Genomic DNA, 25853 nt, shown 5'->3' with positions numbered 1-25853 from the left:
CACCTGGCCCTACTCTGGGATGCTGCGGGAGTTCAGCCAGACTGTAAAATGTATTAAATAAGGAAAGAGTCCACTGGACCACCAGGAGTCAGGCATTTTTAATAAATAATTACAGAACACATTCAAACAGTACAACAGAGCACAGGTGGATCCAGAGAACTGTAAACACAACTCTGTAACCATGGTTCCCCGTGATGTCATCCCCCCTGGGAAACTACTCATCCCAGCCCCAGGGTCTTGTGTGAAATGTAGTACAATGAGTCAGCATTTCCCTTTTAAGATTTAAAAATAAAAAACAGCATATAAACAGGTTTAAAAGTTGACTAAGGTGCTGTATTTTACAGTAGGTGCGATATATTTCAGGGAATAATATGTGCTAATTTTTTGGTACTTCTGTTCCCATGTATAAGAAGCAGGACCACATTAAAAAGTAACAGCTAATTAAAATACTCGGTTACACAACTCCAAACTGTAATTCTGAATCCGAAAACTCCACACAGACCATAAAAGTAATAAGACAAATTAATAAATGAGTGTAGTTCATTATAGAAAAACAGACTTTGAATCTCATGTGGTTTGATCTTGGTGTGCGTAGGGCGCGTATGTAGTCAGATTGTCATACATTAATAACTGGCTTCCAAGCGTGTGGAGATTTAACAGTTTGTTATACGTGTTTACAGTCGTGGTGAGAAAAAGAATGTCAGCTGGCTGCATTCTAACGAGGAAGCACTAACGAGGGAGCATTAATGAGGGCTACACCGTAGCTAAACCTTCAGCTCAAATAAGTATTAAAGTTGAGGGAACGTGTGCAGCCCCTGATCCCCTGTGTGTGTCTGCAGCGCCCTCTAGAGGCCTCTAGAACATTTGTTTTTTAAACCACACCAAAAAGCCTGCTCTTCAGAGGGTTAACGAGTTCCCTGAGCTGGGAAAGTAGAACTGTGTTTTACTGTCTTCTGCTCTTCTTCTGTTCTCCCTCTCCCTCTTCCACTTCCCAGCAGAACTCTAATAACACACGGCTCTCTCTTTCGGGCTGGGCCCCCCTCTCCTGAATCATTTGTCCATCTGGTCCGTCTTGATTCATAACACATTATTGCTTTCTGTATTATCATCGCTTGCCTTCTGGGACGAGGCCTAAATAGTGTTTTGTGGAAAATGAGTGCAGTGCTGTGTGCGCCTGGTTTCAGCCGAATGCTGAATTCAGTCTTGTGTGGAGGGGCTGCAGCCTGCATCCTTGGCACACCCCACCAAAGCAGCGCTCGACTCAGCTTTCAGTAACACACGAGCAGTCATTCTCACGTCAGTGCTCAAATTCTCAGGTGCATAAAACATACCCACGCTCAAATAAAAGGTGAAGTGTTCCAAATTCCAGCAGAGTGCTGAAAACTACCAACGCTTAACGTCACAAAAGGCAAATCTAAAAAAACACCCAGAGATTGCTAGGCAACATCAAAAAGCGCTGGAGGAACCCCAGGACTGTCTCTGATTGGGCGGCCACCACAGTCCCGGTGGGAGGGGCTTATTAAGCTGCGTATTAAACCTACAACACAACAACGGCGGCCATTTTAAGGGTGCTCCAGCTGCGAGGCCCAGCGGAGGCGTCTCTGGGGGGAGGGGGGGCGCTACTCGGACGTGACCTGCGCCCTCTGGGCCTGGAAGGGGGTTTTGATGGCGCCGGCGCTGGCCTGGTCCGGCCAGGAGGGGGCCTCGTGCTGCAGGGGGTTGCGGCGGGGGAAGAAGGTGTGGCGCAGGTCGTAGCGCAGCAGGCAGCTCAGGGACGCCATGTAGATGTCGGCGAAGCGGGAGAGCCGGCGGGAGAAGTAGGTGGGGTTGTGGTAGGTGCGGAACAGGCTCCCGAACTGCGCGTTGAAGATGTTCTTCGTCCGCGACCTGTTAGGCGTAGGAAGAGTTACACTAATAATAATACTAACATTTAAAGATTCTGTACAACAGCAGTTGGGCTGTCAGCAAGCAAATTAATATGAAGAAGAGTAGTTTGCACATTTGGCGAGAGAACTATTTGTACAATATTTCAATTATTATATTATTAACCTATTTGAAATGGCTTTTAAATGCGAACAGGGCAAATTCATAACATCTCCCCATGGCTGTAAACTCACAGTGCCCGTCGTAGCTTGAAATAATTATAAAAAGTATTTACAATCCCACAAAACTACTGAAAACTATTGAACATTAAATTAAATTAAATTAAATTATAGTGCTTCCCCCACTCCCAGCATGCACTGCTGTACCTGATGTCCTCCCGCTCTTTTATCCACTCCTGGACTACGGCTTCTGCGGCTGGATCTCTGTGCACCTGCAGAGGAGAGAGACCGTCAGAGAGACTCTCAGCCGCACGTCTCACTCACACAAGCTGCTTTCTGTCAGACTTAGAGGCAGGGAGGACTCGGGTCCAGCCCACTGCTAAGACCAGCCCAGCCCATACATTTGTGGCAGTGTATAAATTGGACCGTGTCAGAATCGGCGCACTTGCCTACTATTGAGTATACTGGTTGCATACAAGTTATATACATCTTGTATACTCAATAGTAGGCAAGTGCTCTGATTTGGACATAGCCTAGCACTACACTGAGGGGTCATTCCAGTCACTTATTTTACCTCCTCGCATCCTTTCCTCGCTCCTTAGCTTATAGACCAATAAAATAAACGATCGGAATGAGGCCTGAGCCTCAGGCCCCTTTCTCCAGACCCCACGGCGCCCCCCAGTGGCCTGACCTGCATGTGCTCCACCAGGCCGGTCAGGCTCTGTAGCCAGTTCATGGTGTGGACGTACTCCTCCGTGTTCATGATCTTGATCTCCTTCCTCAGCTCTGGGATGATGGCCCCCGTCCGCCAGCCGTGCTTCAGCGTCAGGTCCTGAGGTCACACAGCGCCCCCCAGAGGCCAGTTTCATTCAGTTACACTCCACTGGGGTGCCAAGCGACTGCACTGGCTCACAACAGATTATTAAACACAAAATGACAGGGCACATCCATCACCAGTTACTGCGGAGCCTAATTAGAACATCCCTCCCCTGCGTCAGTTAAAAAGATAATACTGCATGAATGCTTATACAGAGCAGTTAGCCGACAGTTCTGATACTGGCAGGAACGGAAAAGAGCTCAGGAGACAGAAAGGCTGTAAATATTTGGCGGCTAAAGAGGACTGTTCCCTATTTTACTCCCACTCCTGGGCTCTCTAACTGTAGGATGTGGTGGTAGAGTTAGCGGTGTCTCTGTCTTTCCCGTAGCGGTAGGTGTGACACTCTTACACAGAGGAGTGTAAACAGGCTCAGCGCTCTCATACTCACTGCCAGGTCGCTGTAGATGTGATCTCCAAAGTACAGCACTTTGGACCCACTCCAGCCCGTAAGACGAAGAAACTCATACAGGTTCCCCTGCAACAGGAGCAAAGGGACAAGAGAAGTGTCTGTCTGTGCATTTGTGTATGTGTGTGTTTGTGCGCGCATGTGCTCGGTGTGTGTGTGTGTGTTTTACCTGCTTGTAGATCTGCCCTTTCTCCAGGCAGTGTATCCTGTCCCACAGCAAAACCCCTTTATCAGTCACCCTCCTGAATGGCCTGCAGCACCATGAACACACAGTTTAATTTACAGATCACACATCTGAGGATGCCAGCACTTTCTCATGCACTTTCATGCAGAACTTGTTCTGAAATTATATGTTAATGAGTGATGTCACGGCCTGCACTCTGAAATGAGTGATGTCACGGCCTGCACTCTGAAATGAGTGATGTCACGGCCTGCACTCTGAAATGAGTGATGTCACGGCCTGCACTCTGAAATGAGTGATGTCACGGCCTGCACTCTGAAATGAGTGATGTCACGGCCTGCACTCTGAAATGAGTGATGTCACGGCCTGCACTCTGAAATGAGTGATGTCACGGCCTGCACTCTGAAATGAGTGATGTCACGGCCTGCACTCTGAAATGAGTGATGTCACGGCCTGCACTCTGAAATGAGTGATGTCACGGCCTGCACTCACCTCCTCCTGTCGTTGAAGAAGCCGGGCTTGTCGGCCTGGACTATAACCACATCAAACAAGTCCCTCCAGTCCTTCCCCACGATGTAGTTCATCCCCCGGTTCCTGTGGGAGAGGAGTGTAAACAAGATTGCACACAGATTCTGCGCCATGGCAACATGCCGTTTCTATGACCGCAACAATGCGTCCGTTGGGGATATCCACACCAGCTGGCTTCTCATTCCGATCCTTGTTCATTCCGATACTTTCTGTATTCCGTGCAAACTTCTCTCCCTCACCAGGACTTGAGTGCAGCCTGTACTCACCGCTGGCTGGAGGTCTTCTGCAGAAGAGACTCGGTGACGTGCTGCAGTGGAACTGCACATGGTGCAGGGTGGCCTTACTCCTGTGGCCTGGGTCATTCAGTGTGGCAGGCTGGACGCTATCAGTGGCCTGTGCAAGGGTGTGTGTGTGTGTGTGTGTGTGTCTGAATGTGAGTGTATGTTCGTCATGTTGAGGTGCATGATGGTTATACTTAGAGAAAGAGACACATGGGCACACACACACACACACACACACACACAGAGCGGTTACTCACACAAAGTCGAAGGGGCTGTTGGTGATCAGGAACATCTTCTTCCCGTTTTCTGCGAGCATCTTCAGCACAGCGTGGGTCTGTTCAGCGTAGCAAATATACTTCTCTGCACAGACACACACACACATGTCACGTACTATATGTAGAGAGACCCACACAGAACAGTACTTTCTTAATAGTATTTACACTGTGGGAATATTCTGGGGAAGCTGTGTATTTAGAGTAGGATCCGATTATTTCTTCATGGATACTTAGTAGACAAAGTAGAAAACAAGCAGTCTAACAAGAACATACCGTACAGTATGTCTGACTGTGGGGGAAAAACCTTTATCTTCAGTTTTATTTTCACTGTTACTTCTCAATGCAATTCCAAACAATACATAATGAAATAATTGCATATCTGCAAAGCTAGACTCTTCCCTGCAGCACGCAGGCAGAGAGCAGCTGTTATTACCGATATCAGCCTCCACAGCGCGGTACATGAACCCTTTCACATGGACGTCTCGTATCGCCTCCTGCCAACACAAGAGGGCGCCAGAGGTCAAGCTTTTACACACAGCAGCATAACTTTCATAACAAAAGGTTCTGATGTGGTAAAGCTGAGCAGTAACTTCCATGGGAATGTTAGGGTTTCAGATCTAAACAGCACCCAGCGTTGCAGTTATCCCCCCCCCCCCCCACTAAATAACAGAACTGAATCTGTTCAAAGATTAATCAGAAAAGCTCTCAACTTGTTGAAGAGTGAACAAATGTACACTTTAATTTTTATGACCGGCAGCTTTCTGAGACATAGAAAAAGGTTATTAGAGTGCTGGGAACAGCTGAATGTGATATAAAAATAATAAATTAGCAGGGAAACTACATCTCTCGCACTTTTGTCATCGAGTAACGGAGTCACAGCAGGCGAAGCATTGTGCTTCAGAATCACGGGGAGGGCAGCACTGTGCCTGTATTGAGGGGGGGGGCAGCACTGTGCCTGTATTGAGGGGGAGGGCAGCACTGTGCCTGTATTGAGGGGGAGGGCAGCACTGTGCCTGTATTGAGGGGGGGGGCAGCACTGTGCCTGTATTGAGGGGGAGGGCAGCACTGTGCCTGTATTGAGGGGGCAGGCCTGGACCCGCTGGTCTGGCGGGAGGTGAACACACACTGAGGCTAGAAAGGCCCCACAGTGTCACTCACAGAAAGCAGAGGGGGGAGAGAACCGCAAAATTTGGAACAGGACAAAAAGAAATGCTGGCAGTCTTAGAAGTTTGTGTGTGTGTGTGTGTGTGGGGGGGGGGGGGAGGAGGTCTTGGAGAGGAATGTTTCCATTCCTGACTTCCTGAAATTGGATACATTTCCTGCATGAGGGAGAGCAGGCCTCACGCAGGCCTCACGCAGGCCAGGGGCAGCCACAGTTCGGACTGCTGATCAGACTGAGCACAGATTCAGTCTCCTCTGGACACTGAAACTCCAGAGAGACATCCACCGCTCACTCTGGCTAGCAAACTCAGTAAAACTGGATGGGGACATCTATCGATCAGAAAGTTAAACTGTTAAATAAACAAAACCAAAGGGAAACCACTGCAGCCACATTGAAAGGAGACAATCACCACTATCTGACAGCCAAGCTGCTGCTCTATAATTAGACTGGAGTGTTCAGCTCCAGAAAAAATGAAACGGTACCATCCTAATCTTAAAAAACACAAGAAATAAAATCTGAGCATTAAGAACCGCTGATGCTCGAGCCACACAGGAGGGAGTGGCCTGGCACTGAAGTGCACGTAGAGCAGATGCTCTTCCCACACCGGTAGTCACATGTCTGACTGGACAGGTGAGAGTTTCGTACTGTAGTCGAGTACACCGCACCTTGACGTCTTTGTAGAGGTGGACGGGCTCGTAGTCGATGTTGTGCTTCATGAAGTAGTCGCTGACGCAGCAGAGCAGGGTCATCTCGGGCAAGGAGAAGATGTCCATGAACTGCTTCATGGTGTGGCCATGGGAGCTCTGCGACACACGGGGTCAGGGGTCAGGGGTCAGGGGTCAGTCACATGATCAGGAAGGGATTTACTGTGGAGGTGCATCAGTGCACTAAGATGTGTATTGCAGGAAAAGCCAAACAACAACCGCAAGTTTAATGTGCCCTTGTGTTTTGAGATGAGATAATTGGACTGCTACATGTATCTCCCTATGTCCTGTGGTGATTTGTTACAATATTCATAATGATGAAAAATAGCATTTCACTGGGTCATAGCTGGGGCTGTCGGGCACAAATGGGAGGGGGGGGGGGGGGCTGTTGTCTGGGAAGTGATGTCGTCACAGACAGATTTACCTTGCCATAGAAGTCGCTCATGTTCTCCAGCGGCACATGGCACCCTTCATATAAGGCAATAACCTCTGAATCCGGCACTGGGTGAAGACCCCTGAGACAGACATATATATACACACACACACACACACACACACACACGACTGTGTTTAAATAGCTAGCTAAAAGGTGTTTAAGTTATACCAGCTTTATAGTGTGACACGCAGGTCAAAGTTGTTTGAAGACCCAGTTTTATACTAGCACAGGTAGGTGTGCTCTGTGATACTGGACACACAGACGTTGGCTCCTCACAGACTGGCATTTTACTGCTAACTTGTGAGATACGGCAGACTGGCCATCAGGAGCCTGTGGGAAGTGTAGTCCTTTCTTTAGAGCGGGACTACATCACTAAAAACCCTCTGAACTGCAGCCTTCCTTCCTGAGCTGGTTACTCTGGCTCTACCACAGGCAGATTCTAACCGTGCAAACGAGCTTCAAGGTCGAATAAATGACTCTTTGCTGAGACTTGCTTTCTTTACACCCGTTCCAAAAACAGCTGGCATCTAAAAGCAGCTGGCACGCCCGTGTCCGAGACCACACCAGCAGCTGTGCCAGGCTGATTTACACCTGGTGCATACACACACCACACACCGCATTCCACACTAGTATGTCCAAGGCCTAGGCATTGACATGTCAAACTTTCGCTTTGTCTCACGGTGGTGTTAAGCTGGCAACATACTACACTCAGAATAACTCCCACCTGCTTCCACGTGTCAATGCGCTGCTCCTAACGGAGCCTTAACATTCTCTGGATGTACAGATAGTGATCACCTGCATACCTGTACACCTCTGCTAAGCCACTACAGAAATTACCTGCATACCTGCACAGTGTTCAGAAGTGAAAACAGATTTTACTCACACACCTGCACACCTCTCATAAGCACATGTAGATATTACTCACACACCTTCCTCAGGATGTTCCCCACATACCTGTACACCATTGTCAGGTACGTACCTGTACACCGTCCCTAACTGAATGTAGTGAAAGGCATCGATCTTCATCAGCAAGGCCTGAGACAAGGAATGCAATCCGTAAGAGAACAATTTCACATCCGTTACCTTTAAATGACTCCAAATCATTCCTCATTTGAGCTTTGGTGACGATGGATTTGGGGAGTGGCCCATTCGGGGAATGAGACGTTTGTTAGGCTCATTAAAATGCAGACGATCCCTAGTGTGCCAGACCATGCACCGGGGCGTTGGCCTGTTTATTCTCCGAACGCTTCACAAGGGTCAATGATTTATAGACCGGAGGCACTTTGATATTTACGCCCTGCGACAGGACTGGCATCTCTGACACAGTCAGGATCACAGGATCACATGCCGCCAGCGACACAGCGCCTGTCAGTCTGTTCATACCTGTGACATTAAAACCCTGCTCTTAGTGGCACCTTGATCCTTCTCCTATTCTCCAATATTTTGTCATTGTAATCCTTCCTGTGGCCCGAGGCAATTATTCATTTGCGCTTTTTTTATTTTTTATTTTACAAAATCTCCCTGTTCTCATGTAGTCTGAAAAGATTTGTTTTTAGCAGTAGTGGAAAGCAGTTAGTGACTGATTGGAGAATTTCTGACTGATTGGAGAAGGCTGATCCACCACAGGGGGGCAGGAGAGAGGAGCTGGGTGTATGAGGTGCTCATGGGACAGCCAGCAGGCCAGAGGAGAGAGGTGCTGGGTGTATGAGGCGCTCATGGGACAGCCAGCAGGCCAGAGGAGAGAGGAGCTGGGTGCATGAGGTGCTCATGGGACAGCCAGCAGGCCAGAGGAGAGAGGAGCTGGGTGCATGAGGTGCTCATGGGACAGCCAGCAGGCCAGAGGAGAGATGAGCTGGGTGCATGAGGTGCTCATGGGACAGCCAGCAGGCCAGAGGAGAGAGGAGCTGGGTGTATGAGGTGCTCATGGGACAGCCAGCAGGCCAGAGGAGAGAGGAGCTGGGTGTATGAGGTGCTCATGGGACAGCCAGCAGGCCAGAGGAAGAGGAGCTGGGTGTATGAGGTGCTCATGGGACAGCCAGCAGGCCAGGGAGAGAGGAGCTGGGTGTATGAGGTGCTCATGGGACAGCCAGCAGGCCAGAGGAGAGAGGAGCTGGGTGTATGAGGTGCTCATGGGACAGCCAGCAGGCCAGAGGAGAGAGGAGCTGGGTGTATGAGGTGCTCATGGGACAGCCAGCAGGCCAGAGGAGAGAGGAGCTGGGTGTATGAGGTGCTCATGGGACAGCCAGCAGGCCAGAGGAGAGAGGAGCTGGGTGTATGAGGTGCTCATGGGACAGCCAGCAGGCCAGAGGAGAGAGGAGCTGGGTGTATGAGGTGCTCATGGGACAGCCAGCAGGCCAGAGGATGTAGCGGACTAACATGGAGGTCCCTCCTGCTGCTTAACGGCCGATTTACTGTCCTCCTCCACCAAGCCTGCCTGGTCTGTAATTACCAGTCATCACTGACACACGGAACGTTAGTTCATTTGGTGCGCAATTTAAGATCCCACAGAGCCTTGTAGGAGCCATATATGAGTATTTATTACTTTTAGATATTTTGGAAACCATTTTGTAAGACTGTATTGTAGAAACCCTCATTTGGTTTCAAGACTTCTATTTTGAAATGGCTGGTTTGGCATTTGACCTTTTAAAGATGGCCCCTGAGATTTGACCTCACTCAGACGAGAGAGAAAAGTTTGGAACATGCTGGTAGCCTACAGTTCTTTACGGCTTAGCCTTGCCTTTGACTGCTGCACATAAGCCTTGCGTGCTCACTTTTACCCTTCAGAACGCCTTTTTGGACCTACATTTTATTTGATACTTTGCATGGAATTATTTACACGGATTAAATGCCTTGGATGCTGCCTGCCTGCTCACCTGCTCGCCTGCTCACCTGTATCCACCTGCTCACCTGCTCACCTGTACCCGGCCCACTACCTGGCTTCAGTCTACAGAACTCAAAAGGTACGATCTGTGCCGTGAACTTGCTTGACAGAGCTTGCTCATTCAGCGTGTCTATCAGTGGCTAATTAAAACTGTAAATGAAAGTTTAGATAAAGGAAGTCCCTGCGAAGCCTGTTTATTGCGTGCCCTGACGGGCAGCGCACAGCCTACCTGCGGCCCGCTCTGCAGCCGCGTGCGCGCTCACCTTCTGGACGTCGTAGTGCAGGCCTCTAATGGCGAAGTCTGGAATGTAGTCGTACTCGCGCAGGCCCTCCGGGTACTGCAGGGAGAGGAAGAGCATGCGCTGGAGAAGGAGCTCTAGCTGCAGGACACGCACCAGCCTGCCTGCCTGTGAGGAACAGCACTCTGTGTGCACGTCCTCGAGGCCACTCACAGAGCTGGCAGACCAGAAGGGCTCCGTTTCAGAATGCTGTCTGTAGGACTGGCTGATGCAATCTGTAGCATTAGGAAGGCCAGCTTCCTTGTGCACTTGTTCTTGATTGAGGAGTTGAATACGAGGACCAGATTCGATTTGTGTGGTTTGATTATTCTATGCAAAGTCAACCCCAGCTTAATACACTGGTAACTGAGTCTGTAGTCTGTCAACATAACTGGTTATGCAAAGCAGAGGTGTGATGGTAGACCTTAAGCACTGAAACATACTGTAGTAAAATTTTCACATTTCCATCTGCTAATTTAGATATGTTGGCCCGTGGGTAATTGCTGAGATTCTGGTTCGGCTCATTCAGCTCAAAACTTTGGGCACTCCACGCCTGGAGTTAAGATTTGTTTTGGGGAGCCGCCACTTCCTGTGCCAGCTCAAGCCTCTGTACTAAAAGGCTTTGCCATTTGGCACTTTGACAGTGGAAAAGGTGATACACTCACAGAAACTAAATATGCGAATTAGCCCCGCATAAACAAAGACTGGCGGGTTCTCTGTGTGGGGGGGGGGAGTTGGCGGGAACCTGACCCTGTGCTGCTGAATGAGGATGTCGCGGGCGACGCTGAAGATCTCTGTGTGCAGGTGGCTGGAGTAGAAGGCCAGGGTGTAGTCGTAGTCGAAGCCGTACACCTCGGTGTCCTGGAGGCTCATCTCATTGTTGGCGAAGATGGTGTCCGGATTCACAAAGCTGTTCGATAGTATCGGTATCAGATCTGCTGGAAGAAACAAATATGCAGCGACAATCACTAACTCTGCCAGAATGTAAACATGGGATTTGACACTGTCTGAACCTTTTCCTTTGCAGAAATGCACTAATGCCCTTGGGACATTCTTTAACTGGAAATACAAATGTTCATAATTTAAAGATGCGAATGGCAAATTTATTTCTGTAATCCTGAATAATAATTTCGGTCAGAGGTCAGACTACGTGGCACTGTTTTGACACGGTGGTGTCATACAGCTGCCTGAGCTGTTGTGTGTGTGCGCCAGCGTGTGGGTGCCAGCGTGTGTGCGCCAGTGTGTGGGTGCAGTACATGCTTGTGAGTATGAGTGAGTGAGCATGCGGAGAGAGGGAGAGTAGACGGTAGAGAGAGATTCTGAGGGTGTCTGTGTGATTTCAGGGTGCTGCAGAAAAAGATCTGGGTTACTACTGCTCTCCGGGGATCAGCTGACACCCCCCCCCCCCCCCCCCCAATTGCATCATAATCAGCTGACACTCCAATTACATCATACAAACTGAAGCCCGTGCCAGCTACTAAAATCCCTGCAGAGGAACAGGCGACCGGGTCAGATTTGGGCAGCGTGAGGTAAACTACGCGCACCACCCCGACCTTCCGCCTCTCTGCGCGGAAAGTGTAGGTAATAACCCATAATTACAATTTACCAGCATTTAACGCGGATTATTCGTCACCACGTGAATCTTAGAGTCTTTCAAGTCTTGTCAGTTTACTTCTTACATTCCGTCTTTAACTGAAAGCAGATAGCCTACTCCCATAGTGAGGGACCGCACTTCAGTGGCCTTGAAAAAGAACACATGCCAGTCATACGTGCAAACGCCGGAGGTAAAGAATGCTGCCAGAATTAACCCGTTCCCATAAGCACCTCGTATAGTTACACCCATTACATGCTAATCTTTCATTTCAAAGACTGGTTTCTTTTTTTGAATGGGCTGGCTTTCGTGTGACTGGTAATATGCACGTAAACAGGCGAGCCTTGACAATCGACTTTGTTTTCTATTTTTGAGACGGAGCGTCACGATGTAATGTAACTTGCTGTATGTTAGGGGAATGCCGCTTAACACTAGTGTCTAGCTCTAGTTCTTTAGCTGCATTTCTGCAAGTGAGTATGCAATCAAAATAAGATGTCGCGTCAGTAATTTTTACAATGACAACAGCGCAGTTTGCAGAACAAACATTGGAGCAGCCTGCAAGCCGATTAAGCGTTGGCTCGTATTCTGATTTTTGACAGCTGGGGTTCAACAAGAAAATAAACGATACGCACAAGCGAAAGCTAAGTTACTCTGTAAAAGTCACTCGACGGATAAGCACCCCAATTCAGTTTAACACTTTGTTTCAATTCCACATATTTAACGATGTCAAGATCACCGTACCTTCGGTCTGTTTTTTGGTCTCGTTGTAAATGGACCACAGCCAGTTGGTCATGTCTTGACCGCTGTCAGAAGAGGTGCACAGTGTTGCCGTCGTAAATTGGGGGCGGCAACGCCGTGTCAAGGCAGCCAAGACCGGCTCGGCTCTCCTTGAAGCTCCGAACGCACCGAAGCGGTGCTGCCAAGATCGGGGTCTCCACGACCGAAGAGGTCTGTCGCATCGACTCCTTACGCCGCCTTGCGTGTGCAAAGCGTTTAAGGACACAGGCAGTCTGTGCAAACTGTCCGCGTTTCTAAGCAGCCTCTGAAAAGAAATTGACAAGGGCGACATGATTCTCGTGTTCAGGGTCCTGTGTACCCCATTCGTCTCTTCCCCTTGCAAAGAGCATGTAATGTAACTCGATGCTTTCTCCTCCTTGTAAATAGAATTTCACTGGCTCAGCGCTCGAAACGTCACTTCCTCAGTATGGCACAATGCAAGTTTCTTTTATTTTCGCTGACAAAGTGCACTCGCTTCTGATTCGTTAAAAGTCATGGCATAGCTCTTCTAGCCAATGAGAGGCCACAACGAGTATCGGAGAAGGGAAAACACTCATCATTGAGTCGCTGTCACAAGCACTAAATTTCTACCGGACGAGAGCCAACTCAAACCGAACGTAAGAAAATCAAGTTAGAAAATAAAAATAACTCGTTATTATTTATATAAATACGTTGTATATTTTTGAAATTGATTAAAGTCAGTGACGCTGATATTTTACTATTCTCAGGGGTACTCTTGTTGCAATCTTTATTAACTCTGGATAAACTTCAGTATTAAACTATTTTGAATCTTCTTTGAATAAATGTCCACTTTTTTGGGTTTTGATACATTTCTGTTTAAAGCAACATCCAGATGTTAGTTATAATTCTGATGTAAAACAGACTGGCCAGACATCAGCAGTGTGACGTAAAAACCTGCACAACGCGTTTGAAGTCATTACACTGACCTTATTAGGACGCAATGTTAATCGCACGATTCATTGAATCAGTTCAAAGTTATTAAGGACCCAGAGCTGTGGTGAAAGAGTAAACTGTCACACAGGCTTATCGCTAAATGGTTTTATCATCTCAGGCATTCCCCATGTCAAGGTCCACTTGATTTCCTCCCAGTCTTGCTGCATAAACTGTGTTTTATGATTTATGGAAATGAATTTTGTCTAGACTGTTATCCTAAAACAGTATAGGCTAAATAATAATACTAATAATAATAACAATACAAAAGAACAGAAGTTTTCATATTTAATTATGCATATTTGCAATCATGCCAAGGTTTATCAGCTTGTTTATATAAAACCCCGATCATATAAAAACAATTTTTTAAAACAGTGCTGTCTGCATTCGCTCTGATAGTTGAGTAGTTATAAAAGGACACAGTTACATGGCACTGAGTCTGATATAAGCAGAGAACCCCAAGTACACAGAATTCTGAGGCACTGCTGGACGTACATATTTCAGGATTTAAACAGACATTGTTGCGGGCAGTTTTTATCAAGGAATCCGATCACAAAAAATAGCTTCTGGCAAGGTCACGCTGGTTTGAGCACTCGCCCGTTTCTGAAAAACATCCCAGGGCTCAGGCTGTACAGAAAAGAACACATTGTTTCTGCTACACAGGTAACTGTGATGTACGTTCGCTTCAGTGTTCCGCAGTCACAGGAACAGTATCCATAACTGCAGAAAAAAAGCCAGAACAGGACTGTGCCTTATTCAGGCAGCCAGTGATTGGCAACAGGATTATACGGAGGGTGTGTTTGACATGATAACAGAATGTGTTGTTCTCTGTATCTGTAGCATTGCGCTGATAACAGTCCCCCTACTGTGCATCAGAGGATCTTATCCAACTTACAAGTACCTATCTGTCCACCTGTCTGTCTGTGTAGTGGCATTTCTGTCTGTCTCTCTGGGTGTGTAATAGTGTTGGGGTGTATCTGTCTCTCTGGGTGTGTAATAGTTTTGGGGTGTATCTGTCTCTCTGGGTGTGTAATAGTGTTGGGGTGTATCTGTCTCTCTGGGTGTGTAATAGTGTTGGGGTGTATCTGTCTCTCTGGGTGTGTAATAGTGTTGGGGGGTGTTTTTCTCTCTTTGTGTGTAATAGTTTTGGGGTGTATCTGTCTCTCTGGGTGTGTAATAGTGTTGGGGTGTATCTGTCTCTCTGGGTGTGTAATAGTGTTGGGGTGTATCTGTCTCTCTGGGTGTGTAATAGTTTTGGGGCGTATCTGTCTCTCTGGGTGTTTAATGGGGTACTGGCCTGGAAGGTGGAACCAGGCAGATTTGTGCAGAACCCTGTCTGGGGACCCCACTCGGGCCACTGGGTCCAGATCCCTGATGCTGCTCTGGGGGCCAAACACTGAGGTCTGGCAGGCGGTCCAGGGTCTCTGGGACCAGCGGTTCCGGTTCTGGTTCCAGTTCAGGATTGGAGAGGGTGTGTCCACGAGCACGCAGGATTGGTCCTTTTCCTTCCTGTTGCCTGGCGACCTCGAGCTGCTGCGCTTAGCGGTTAGCCTCCTCTCAGGGCTGAGCCTGGACCTGGGCCTTCCTGACCCGCTGACCTCTGACCTTAAGACCCTGTGAGCAGAAAAAGAAGCTTCTCTTCAGCCTTGTGTTGCCCAGGGTCAGGGGCAGTTCTGCCTCACACCAGTCAGCTCAGAAAAGCCTGCTGACCTCCTGTTTATGAATGTAATCTAGAGTAGCCACAGTGCAGCTGGGCTAATGAAGCCTTACTCTGCTGTCTCTCTGGTGAGCTGGTGGTCTGGGCTCAACAGGCGCACTCTCAGGTCCAGGGCCCTCTCCAAGAGACCGAGGGCCTCCCTCCTTTCCACAGGGCTGCAGTCTCCCAGGAGCAGTTCACCTGTCAAAGAGGGACCAAATACACGTTAGGGGAGGAAAAGGGGGCACACTCACACACACACACACACACACACACACGCACACTCACATAGACATTCACACACACACACACACACATGCACCAGTGCTGCACACTCTGTCCCTGCTCCTAATAATTCATTAACAAACTGGCAAAAACCTTTCAGCACTGGCCTATTTGGCAATGGGAAACCGTGCAGGCAAAATCTGGTCCTTCCACACAAACAGGCTGAAATCAGGAGGGGAGATTTTTTGTACTTCGTTCCCACCTTGTTTGACCAGGGTGACTGCGAGGCTGCATCCTGTTGGCCACGCCAGTGGTGATGTCGGTGGGTAGAGCCCCGCCTCCTGCCCTTTGACCTGGATCACGTGTCTGTAGAGTTCCACTGCTTCCCCCCTGCAGACCCTGGGGAAAGATCAAAGCCGTCCTGCTGCGCTGCTCCCATTGTGACATCACAGATGGAGGCGGGGAAACTCTCCAGGCTCTGAGCCCTGACAGCAGCACATGGAGCATGCTCACAGTGCCATACAGCGCCATTTTGGGTGAGTAGGGGGTGTGTGCTGTTGGGAGGGTGGCTCTGCCAGTGGGCAATTTATGACCCAGCATCTAACCCGCTAACCTTAACAGAATATTACAGATCGGAGGCAGTAACACTAAGCATAACCTGTCCATTCAGCTAAAACGACAACAGCAGTTGTAGGAATGAAGCCGAGGAGGAGGATGAGGATGAGGAAGAATAGGAAGAGGATGATGAGAGAGAGGAGGATGATGATGAAGAGGAGGAAGAGAGATGTTATGCTTACTCCGTCTCCCAGCCGTTTCCCGCCAGAACGTCGGCCAGGTGTTCCTCCACCTCTGCCACCAGCTGATGATCTGGGCCATACCAGCGCCGCCTAGTGGCCAGAGCTGCCCGAAAGCAGCGTTCAGCGGCAGCAGCATTCCCCTGAACCAGCCTTCAACACAGACAGGCATGTGTTTATGTCTGCGACCTTCCTCCCTCCCTTCTCCATCACTCTCTCCCTCTCTCCTTCACCCTAACCCTCTCCCCCTCTCCCTGCTCCCTCAGTAATGCTGATCTGAAGTGTAAAAGTGGGCGTGGCCATCAGTCAAGGGCAGCACAGTGACTGCTGGGCCTGACAGCGCAGTATGAATGCTCTTCATGCGTGTCTAAACTAAAGCGCGAATGACTGTGTGAGTCTGCACTGTCTGATTGTCTGATTCAGTGACTGGTCTCCTGAGGCTGCACCAGGTCAGAACTAAGGACAGACGCAATAGTGCAGGTCTCCTTTACATCCAAGGGGCCACTGGAAGCATTAATGAGATTAATGTGCTAGAGCGATCTGATTAAACTCCTGCCCTGGTCCTTTGAACCCGATACGAATGAATATAAATATGAATAATGGCATAGTGATCTCTTTCCCAAACTGAATTAAGCGGGCCTGCTGTGGGCCTGGAAGCTGATATTAAATGCACAGACTGTGTAGGCTGAGTTTCCTGTAGTGCAGTCCAGTCAAGTGACTATATTTTTAGAATGAGCATGGGTGACCTAACCCTAGCTAAATTTAAGATGGGTGATTCATGCTGCCGTCTATGGAAATTTTGTCTGATGTCTCCCCCTGTTGGTGAACTGTGGGTAATACAGATCATAGTCATTCTGTAAATCTATTGTTTTTTGTAGTCTGAGTACAAGTCATATTTTGATAACTTGTACCGCATGTTTGTAAAATTACAATGTTTAAAAAATGTAAAATATTAGTACCCACTTAATTAATATTTGGAGGCACAGAACAAACCAAAAATTGTATCTGTGTGTAAAACTATGGAAAAAATCATGAAAATCTACAGTCTGATTTGCGCTCGGGCAGAGTGGAGTTCTCACTCATTGAGTCCCTGCAGTAACTTCACTGTGGCCTCGGCACAGGGGTGTGTCCCCGCATGATTGACAGCTCTGATCTCCTTCAGGATCCCAGGGACCTCATCAGCACAGCCAATCATTAGCAGCAGCTGGCACAGCTTGCAGAGTAACAGACCTGCAGGAAAAACAGCCCACACATGACTAAGAGGGCAAAATACAGGTTTTCATAAAAATGTAAGAGTAAAATAAAATTGTAATTGTATGAAAACTATTCCGAAGACTGGGGTTTCCACTTGAACCATCATATTTAAAGTACAAACCTCTTAAATTTGACATTTTTGGCTGCGATTGCGTGACTATTGCAGGTATAAAATTTTACCACTAGAGGGCAGCCATTGAGAACCACTCGTTTGCCTGAGAATTGAGCCGATAATGCAGTTGTAGAATTTCGCCACAAGAGGGCAGCAATTGAGTAGTGGTGCTTGTTCATTTCTACGAGTTCTGCTTTTTGCCATATTTGAGCAGATAATGCAGTTATAGAATTGTACCACTAGAGGGCAGCAGTTGATAAGTACTTATTCCGTTAATTGAGTTGCTTGTTCATTCTATAGTAATGCAGTTATAAAATTTCACCACGAGAGGGCAGAAATTGAGTAGTGGTGCTCGTTCATTTCTACGAGTTCTGCTTTTTGCCATATTTCAGCAGATAATGCAATTGTAGAATTTCTCCACTAGAGGGCAATCGACAAGAACATGTTGTACAGATTGAGTTACAGGTGCTAGTTACGTTAGTTAGCGTAGGGCTACACCAGCGAGCCCATCTAGGCCCATACCAGCACTAAACCCCGGCATTTGTTTGCAAAAGTGTCGTGATAAAGCTTGTGGAAAGGCCGAGGGAGTTAAGTGGGCTGGAAAGTGACGCAGAGTTGGCTGACTTGGCTACCCTTCTTTTCGACAGTTAAGCTCAGTAGCAAGACCGATTACATTTCGCTTTCTGCAGCCTGCCGTTATCTGTGGTCTCATTAGTCTGAATAACCTTGATAGGCTCATGTCTAAAGATTTGCTATATTTAGCTAAAATATTACTTTCGAGCTACGTGCTATTTGTGCGTAAAGATAGCCGTTTGCTAACATTTTCTAGTTATTGCAGGGAAAACATCACAAGCTAGCCAAACTCGGAGCTTTTAAAATAGCAGTTGTCTTGTTGATAATGCAGATAATAAGCTAATACCTGTTAGCCTAGTAAAATGAGCATAAATGGACGTTGAATTCTCCAACCTATTCCATAACGTTAGCCTGTGTGTACCTGTCTAGTTAGCAATAGCTGTTGTGTTGTGCAGTTGTTGAAACGAAAGTGGCTTGTGGCTGTTTCCAGCTCATTCCCAAAAATAAATTGTTGTTGTGTTGTGCATCGGTACCGCGTTAGCTTTCAGAAACCTAAAAAAAAGCTATCTAACAAAACCTGCGTTTCAATGTCGTTGAAATTACAAAATCTGCTCATTTCAAATCTCGGCCATTTTGCGTGGGGGGCGGAGCAACTAATGCAGTTGTAGAATTTCACCGCAAGAGGGCAGCAATTGGCAAGCTGTACTGAATTTACATTAAATTCTGTGGAAGCAGCGGAACAAGCAGTTGAAAATGATTAGGGTAGAGCCAAGAGTTTTTCCTGAAAACTTTTTTGAAGGACTGAACAAATGGCTGCCCCGGCCGCGGGTAGAGTACCTCTGGTGCGTTGTGCATCCCCTGCTTCCTGTGGATGTGCGTCCCCTGCTTCCTGTGGATTTAGTAAACGTGCGTCCCCTGCTTCCTGTGGATGTGCATCCCCTGCTTCCTGTGGATTTAGTAAACGTGCGTCCCCTGCTTCCTGTGGAAGTGCGTCACCTGCTTCCTGTGGAAGTGCGTGGTGTGCGTCCCCTGCTTCCTGTGGATGTGCGTTGTGTGCGTCCCCTGCTTCCTGTGCATGTTCGTTTATCAGGCGCTGTGCGGACTCCAGAGCCCTGCGGGTGTAGTTCTCTGCTCTGTGGAGCTGCTGCATGAGCATGCAGAGGTCTGCCAGGCTGTGCTGGACGTGCAGCAGTGTGGCTGTAACTGCAGCTCCACTCTCTGGCCCGTCAGCCTGCAGGGACAGAACAAACGATCCATTTCACCATAAACACAGGCTTTAACCAGCCTTAATTAGGGGAAATTACAGGACATTTGGCTTTTAAATGTTTATTTCTTTCTATTTTTACCGTTTTCTCATTATTTTGAATTGTGTAAAGAAGTGGCATTCCTTCATTTCAAATTATTATTAGTATTTTTATTTTAGCAGGATTAACGCTCCATTGAAGATTGAGAATGACTAATCTGAAGGAAAATCAGAGTAGTCAATCGCTAGAAATTAAAGGACAAAAAATACCATCTGTTACCATAGATCTGCTAAAACTAGTCAGCAAAAATACTTCTGTTTTGCTGTAGTTGTTTATTGCACAGTAGAAAGCCCTGTATGAGCCACCAGAATAAAATGATACTGTGGGGATAATGGTGGTCTACTCCTCAATGTGATGTGAAGTCTTCACTAATTTCACCTGTATGAGAAGAGCCTCTGTCTGCAGTAGAGTCTGCTCTGCTTCCAGAACCTTCCCCAGACAAAGCAAGACGTCGGCGGAGAAGGCCATGAGCCGACCTTTGACCTCTGGCTCCTGGAGAATGCCAAACTCTGCAGGAACGAATAAAACGCAAGACTGCGCCTCAGTCCGTCATATCCCAACTGCCCTGAACCAGATAAGCACACTGCGTATCACCTGGGGCTGTAGCACCTTCTGTCCTGTGACACTACCAGCACAGAAATCTGCACTACAGTGAGTCACAAGGCCATGAATCAAAAACTTTATTAAAAATAAAACAGGAAAGAACAGTCCCAGGACAGGGGATGGGTTTACCTTCACAATCTCCCTCCACCTCGGTAATGAAGGTCCTGCTGGAGACCGACTCTTCCGTCCCAGACCCAGTGACTCCTGCGAACAGCACAGAAACAAACGTCTGCACCTGCAGACTGCGCTCACCTGCCTCCATCGCTGATACCACAGGGGAGGGCTTACAGATGAGCAGCAGCGTTCACATTACCTGTGACTGTGGGGTCCTGCGTGGGACAGCGCTGTCCCAGGACCAGCGGCCTCTGCAGCGAGGTGGGGGGGTCATAGCCCACCTGGGCCAGCCGTGTCCAGCACCTCACCACATCTGTCTTCAGCTGAAAGTGGGCTGTACTCCTGGACAGGAACTCTATGGTGCTGATGCAGGAAACAGTATACATTATCTCTACCTGTTTACAGTTATCTTTATTTGGATATCTGGCTGTCTTGATGTGAAGCACCTGGATCAGTGTGAATGAGTTAAGCACTGACTCTGGATCAGTGTGAGTGAGTGAAGCACTGACTCTGGCTCAGTGTGAATGAGTGAAGCACTGACCCTGGATCAGTGAGGTAGGAGTGCAGCTCTCCCCAGGCCTTGCTCTGCTCCAGGCTCCAGGCCACCTCCTCCAGCACCCGGGCCTGGCTCCCGATGGGACGGTCCCGACTCTGAAAGCCCTCCAGCAGGACCCGGCGGTACGCCTTCCTGCTGCTCCCCCCGGCCTCTGGAACATCCCCCCCCCCGCGCGGGGTCAGCGGTGAGATCAGCCCCTCTGACGCATGTGCCTTCAAACGCTCAGCACTCTCATCTGAGTGTCAGACTAATCCCAGTTCTAAACTCGGGGATTAGTTGTGTCTAACAATAGGGCCTCTGTGTTTTGTTCATAGGATCACTGCACACCTTTATTCCAGTTCTAACTGCCCCCTCTTCCATTTTGACACAACAACTTCCATAATTAATCGCTTCTGTGGAAGGGAAGGCATTCTACAGCCCTGGAGCTATAAATATTCACAAATTTCACAGAAGCAAATTCCATCTTCACACCCCAAACTTCAGACATGCCCCTAAGCAGGGACACTGTTCTCTTGGGTCTTACATGAAGATCTACTAGAACAATTTCACAGAGGAAATGAGTGAAAATAGAAAAATATCAATGGTGTCATAAATATTCTGACACCACTAGTATTCCCTTTGGCACATCAGTGTCAAGCTTGCCTGTCACTCACTCAGGAGGAGGAGCTCCACAGCCTGGCCCAGTGATTGGTGGGTGAAGGTCAGCTGACCGTCGGGCCTCTCGCGGATCCAGGGCGCAGCGGCGGAGCGGAAGAGGGCCCAGTGCTGCGGCAGGACCCGCTGAACCCTGCGGTACCCCAGACGCCTCAGAGAGCGCAGGACCTCCTCCCTGCTCAGGCCAGCCCGGGACAGGTGCAGCAGGCACAGGACGTCCCACACCCAGCCCCCGATCTCTGGAGAGGGGCGGAGCGTTAGCATGCGTCACCTGGCATCGTGCTGGTGTTAGCATTAGCGTACGCGACGATGTGTTAGCACGATGCTAGAATGGCGCACGCAAAGCTAAGCGCTGCTTTCATCATTTTATTCAACATAAATGTATCTCTGTATGTTCTGTACTGGGTGGAGATGAACATACGGGGGGTTGCGGGTTCGAGGGGAGGCTTTGTCCTCCTGTTCCTGGTCCTCGTCTCCGCAGCCCAGCTGTAGTCCCGGATCCACCGTCGTATCACCAGGGCCCAGAGCTCCGGCAAGCTTTCCGTCTCCAGGTAGCGCTCAAACAGCTCTTCCTCCTCCTCTTCCTCCCTCGCGACGCAGCAGGTCCGCAGCTCGCTGCCCAGCACCGCCAGCGAGGCCGGCGGGAGGGCCGGCTTTCTTCCCACAATGCTCTGCAGCACTGACTCCGGCACCTTCATGCAGGGCAGGCCCAGGTGCCTGAGCAGGACGCTTCGCCTGACGGCGGGATCTGATTGGCTGGGGCAGTTCAGCACCTGCACGTCCTTCCGACAGGTGAGAGACTTGTAGGACAGGTCTGTGGAGGCGGTGGTGACGATCAGCTTGCACTGGGAAGGGAAAGCATCAGGAAGCCACCGTAGCTCTTTCACCTGGAAATAAAAACATCAAAGGCTGTTGTAATGCTTAGGATGTCTCATACTAGACAGAACTACATCTGTCATTCGATTGATACCTGCTGTGCTGAGAGGCCCAGAGTTGCAGTCAGCTGGTCCAGTCCATCCAGAACCAGAACGCAGGGACCAAGAGCAGTGGCTGCAGAGAAGGCCTCAACTGTCAGGGGGAGGGGCCCAAGCTCCACCCTCTCCTCCCACCGCTCACTCCACTGAGCCCGCGCACCTACAGGCACAACATGCATGCTGCTGTCAATCACCTACAGGTACAACACCCACACTGCTGCCAATCACCTACAGGTACAACACCCACTGCTGTCAATCACCTACAGGTACAACACCCACACTGCTGTCAATCACCTACAGGTACAACACCCACACTGCTGTCAATCAACTACAGGTACAACACCCACACGACTGTCAATCACCTACAGGTACAACACCCACACTGCTGTCAATCACCTACAGGTACAACACCCACACTGCTGTCAATCACCTACAGGTACAACACCCACACTGCTGCCAATCACCTACAGGTACAACACCCACACTGCTGTCAATCAACTACAGGTACAACACCCACACGACTGTCAATCAACTACAGGTACAACACCCACACGACTGTCAATCAACTACAGGTACAACACCCACACGACTGTCAATCAACTACAGGTACAACACCCACACTGCTGTCAATCACCTACAGGTACAACACCCACACTGCTGTCAATCACCTACAGGTACAACACCCACACTGCTGTCAATCACCTACAGGTACAACACCCACACTGCTGTCAATCACCTACAGGTACAACACCCACACTGCTGTCAATCACCTACAGGTACAACACCCACACTGCTACCAATCACCTACAGGTACAACACCCACACTGCTGTCAATCAACTACAGGTACAACACCCACACTGCTGTCAATCACCTACAGGTACAACACCCACACGACTGTCAATCAACTACAGGTACAACACCCACACTGCTGTCAATCACCTACAGGTACAACACCCACACGACTGTCAATCAACTACAGGTACAACACCCACACGACTGTCAATCAACTACAGGCACAACACCCACACTGCTGTCAATCAACTACAGGTACAACACCCACACTGCTGTCAATCATGCGCCAGTTGATGCGCCAGTCTTAACGACTACTTGTATTTTTATTTATTTTTATTTTTCCATAGATTACGTTGTTGCCGTTCTTGTTGTTAGTGTTAATCAGTTTAACCACCAGGGTCCAAGTTGAACTATGCGGTTGTTCCCTGTACTTGGACCGGTACTTCTCTCTAGGGGTTTCGTCATACTTGTTCCTGGTTATGGATATACACTTTGTTGTACGTCGCTCTGGATAAGAGCGTCTGCCAAATGCCTGTAATGTAATGTAATGTAATCACCTACAGGTACAACACCCACACGACTGTCAATCAACTACAGGCACAACATGCATGCTGCTGTCAATCAGCAACCTACAGGGACAAAGTGACCGTATCAGGACAGTATTGTAATGTAAGCTAAAAGGAAGTGGCTCATGTTTCGGATGTTCTTGCTACCATGGTGAGCTCGTCGAAGAAGAGCGGAGCTCCGCCTCAGCAGGGACCTGGCGTCCGCGCTGGAGGAGCAGAATCCCGGGAAGTGCGGAATGACCGGGGTTCCAGGGTTCTTTTTCCGGAATTGCCGGAGCCACCAGGCGGCCAGACTCGACTTCCCACAACCCCTTGCTCCACAGAGTAGGAGGATGGAGTTGTGGCTCTCGCTGTTGCCTCGCGCACTGAGGAGAGAGGAAACGAGAGTCTCTAGATAATCAGGCATCTCCTGTCCCGGCTCAGAGTCACTCAGCTCCCCCTCAGCACCTCACCTGTGTCCCCGAGGCTCCGGCGGGGTCGGGAGCGGTGCTGTGGGACCAGGCTCGGAGTCGCAGGTGGCGGAGAGTGCAAACGAGTCGAGGCTCTCTAACACCTGCTCAGCTTGGGCCCAGGGGACAAACCTGCGGCACAGGTCCTCCACGATGCTCTCATGGCCCCAGTGCTCAAACAAGCCCTGCTCGCCTGAAACACAGCAGCAGCTGGCTGTGAAAATGTCCTTTAAAGTCCTGAAAAATTGGTGAGTTGGATTTTTAAAATTTTCTGTATGAAAATAGATATCTTTTTTTAAAAAATGAAACATGTATTTATAATACAGAAAATGCACACTGACCCAGGTCTCTGTGATGCGTGTCGAGCGGGTAAAGCTGGTCGATGATGCGGGTCCAGTCTGTGCTGACCAGGTGTCCCAGCTCTGACAGGCTCCTGAAGAACCTGACAGGCAGACAGCCGTCCACAATCCTGCCCTTGAGCTCCCTCATCTTCCTCCTCTCGTACTCCGATTGGCTGCTCCATACGCTCAGCAGCAGTGCCCTCTGCTCTCCGTCCTCCTCCTCCTCCTCTTCCTCCCTGAAGGAGTAGTCGCGGAAGTAGAAGAAGCTGGTTCCAGGCGCGTGTGAGAGCAGGGCCTGGGTGATCTCCAGCTCCGTGAAGCTGCAGGCCTGGCTGTGGGCCTCCAGGACCCAGGGGTAGCCGCTCCTGCTGGCTGTGTACAGGTTTCTCTCCAGGGGGGGCAGGCTCTCGCACCCCTCCTCGGTGGGGGGCAGCGGTGGGGACCCCTCAGCCCTGCACTGGCCGTAGCGGTGTCCAAGCATGCACAGGAAGAAGGGGGCGTGGCCAATGTGATCCAGGGAGATCTTCAGCCGCTGGGAGGAGAGGCGACGGCGGTGTGGGGGACAGAAGGAGTGGTCGTCCCTCTGTCCCTCTTCCTCTCTCTCTCCATCCCTCTCTCCCTCTCCCTCTCCCTCCCTCTCTTCCTCTGTGCTCGTCTCTCTGCTCCACCGCAGGTCCACGGGCTTGAAGCAGGTGCCTCTGGCCCGGCAGAGCGAGTCCAGGTGAGGAAACACCTGTGTTCTCAGGTACTCTCTCTCCTGCTGGAGGTCCTCAGGCACACAGCACAGGTAAGGCTGGAGAGGAGCCGTACCTGGCAGGGCGGAGTCACCGACTTCCTCCTGCAGAGTCATCTCTCTTTCACTCTCTCTCTCTCTCTCTCTCTGTATCACTCACACTCTCTCTCTCTATCACTCACACTCTCTCTCTCTCTCTCTCTCTCACTCACACTCTCTCTCTCTCTCTCTCTATCACTCACACTCTCTCTCTCTCACTCTGGATCACTGTGTGTGAGTTAAGCGCTGATAATAAAACATTAGTAAAAACCTAGTGAATCACGTCTACCATGCAGTCTAAAGTAAAACTTACAAATATTTGTGCGGCGCACACTTTTCTGTACAAGCCTGTAGAAAAAAAAGTGCATCAAGCCAAATGTTAGCTTGGTTTCAAAACCATTGCAAGGTTCAGGAAAAAAAAATTTGCTGCTACAAATTTTTTGCATGCAGACAGCAAGCTGAGACGTGATCAGTTTTGAGCAATGGTTAACTTAACCATAAAAATGCAGTACCTGTCATAAGCGAACAGACCGGCACTGCTGCCGGACCATAGCAACGACGTCGTCAAGGTAAACGTCCTACACCTTACGTTACCCGGATGTATGCTTTTGTGTACGTTGTGTGTACCGTATGGCATGGCATGGGGTTCATTGTTTTCCGTTTACTTTTTTGCGGGTGAATCTTTTATATTCGTGTCGGTATG

General features: G+C 49.2%; 2 protein-coding genes across 3 annotated transcripts; both read right to left on the bottom strand.

The window, feature by feature from the left end:
- Positions 1–82: 82 nt before the first annotated feature.
- Positions 83–12811, bottom strand: LOC135246044 (5'-nucleotidase domain-containing protein 3-like). Of its 2 annotated transcripts, none has more exons than XM_064319536.1 (14): positions 12384–12811; positions 10802–10989; positions 10037–10111; positions 7872–7927; positions 6881–6971; positions 6418–6555; positions 5024–5084; positions 4573–4675; positions 3999–4100; positions 3495–3576; positions 3308–3394; positions 2734–2874; positions 2250–2314; positions 83–1887 (listed from the first exon to the last, which is right to left on the bottom strand). In XM_064319536.1, exons 1-14 carry the CDS (start codon positions 12709–12711, stop codon positions 1620–1622), a joined length of 1785 nt encoding a protein of 594 aa, XP_064175606.1. In that variant the 5' UTR covers positions 12712–12811; the 3' UTR covers positions 83–1619. The 2 variants fall into 2 exon arrangements, with proteins under 2 accessions (XP_064175606.1, XP_064175607.1); XM_064319537.1 differs by having other exon boundaries at positions 10802–10986.
- Positions 12812–13433: 622 nt separating this feature from the next.
- ttc41 (tetratricopeptide repeat domain 41) lies at positions 13434–25228 on the bottom strand. Its single transcript, XM_064319538.1, has 17 exons — positions 25012–25228; positions 24379–24924; positions 24041–24230; positions 23736–23953; positions 22226–22389; positions 21677–22142; positions 21255–21494; positions 20587–20752; positions 20245–20408; positions 20061–20135; positions 19707–19837; positions 18862–19255; positions 17165–17315; positions 16089–16238; positions 15554–15690; positions 15141–15267; positions 13434–14984 (listed from the first exon to the last, which is right to left on the bottom strand). The coding sequence occupies exons 1-17, from the start codon at positions 25226–25228 to the stop codon at positions 14243–14245; spliced, it is 4278 nt and encodes a 1425-aa protein (XP_064175608.1). The 3' UTR covers positions 13434–14242.
- Between the last annotated feature and the right edge of the window lie 625 nt (positions 25229–25853).

Source organism: Anguilla rostrata, chromosome 19 (genome assembly GCF_018555375.3).
Source record: "Anguilla rostrata isolate EN2019 chromosome 19, ASM1855537v3, whole genome shotgun sequence".
NCBI classification, from domain to species: domain Eukaryota; kingdom Metazoa; phylum Chordata; class Actinopteri; order Anguilliformes; family Anguillidae; genus Anguilla; species Anguilla rostrata.
Note: the sequence above shows the minus strand (reverse complement) of the source record. Positions and strands in the feature narration are given on the sequence as shown.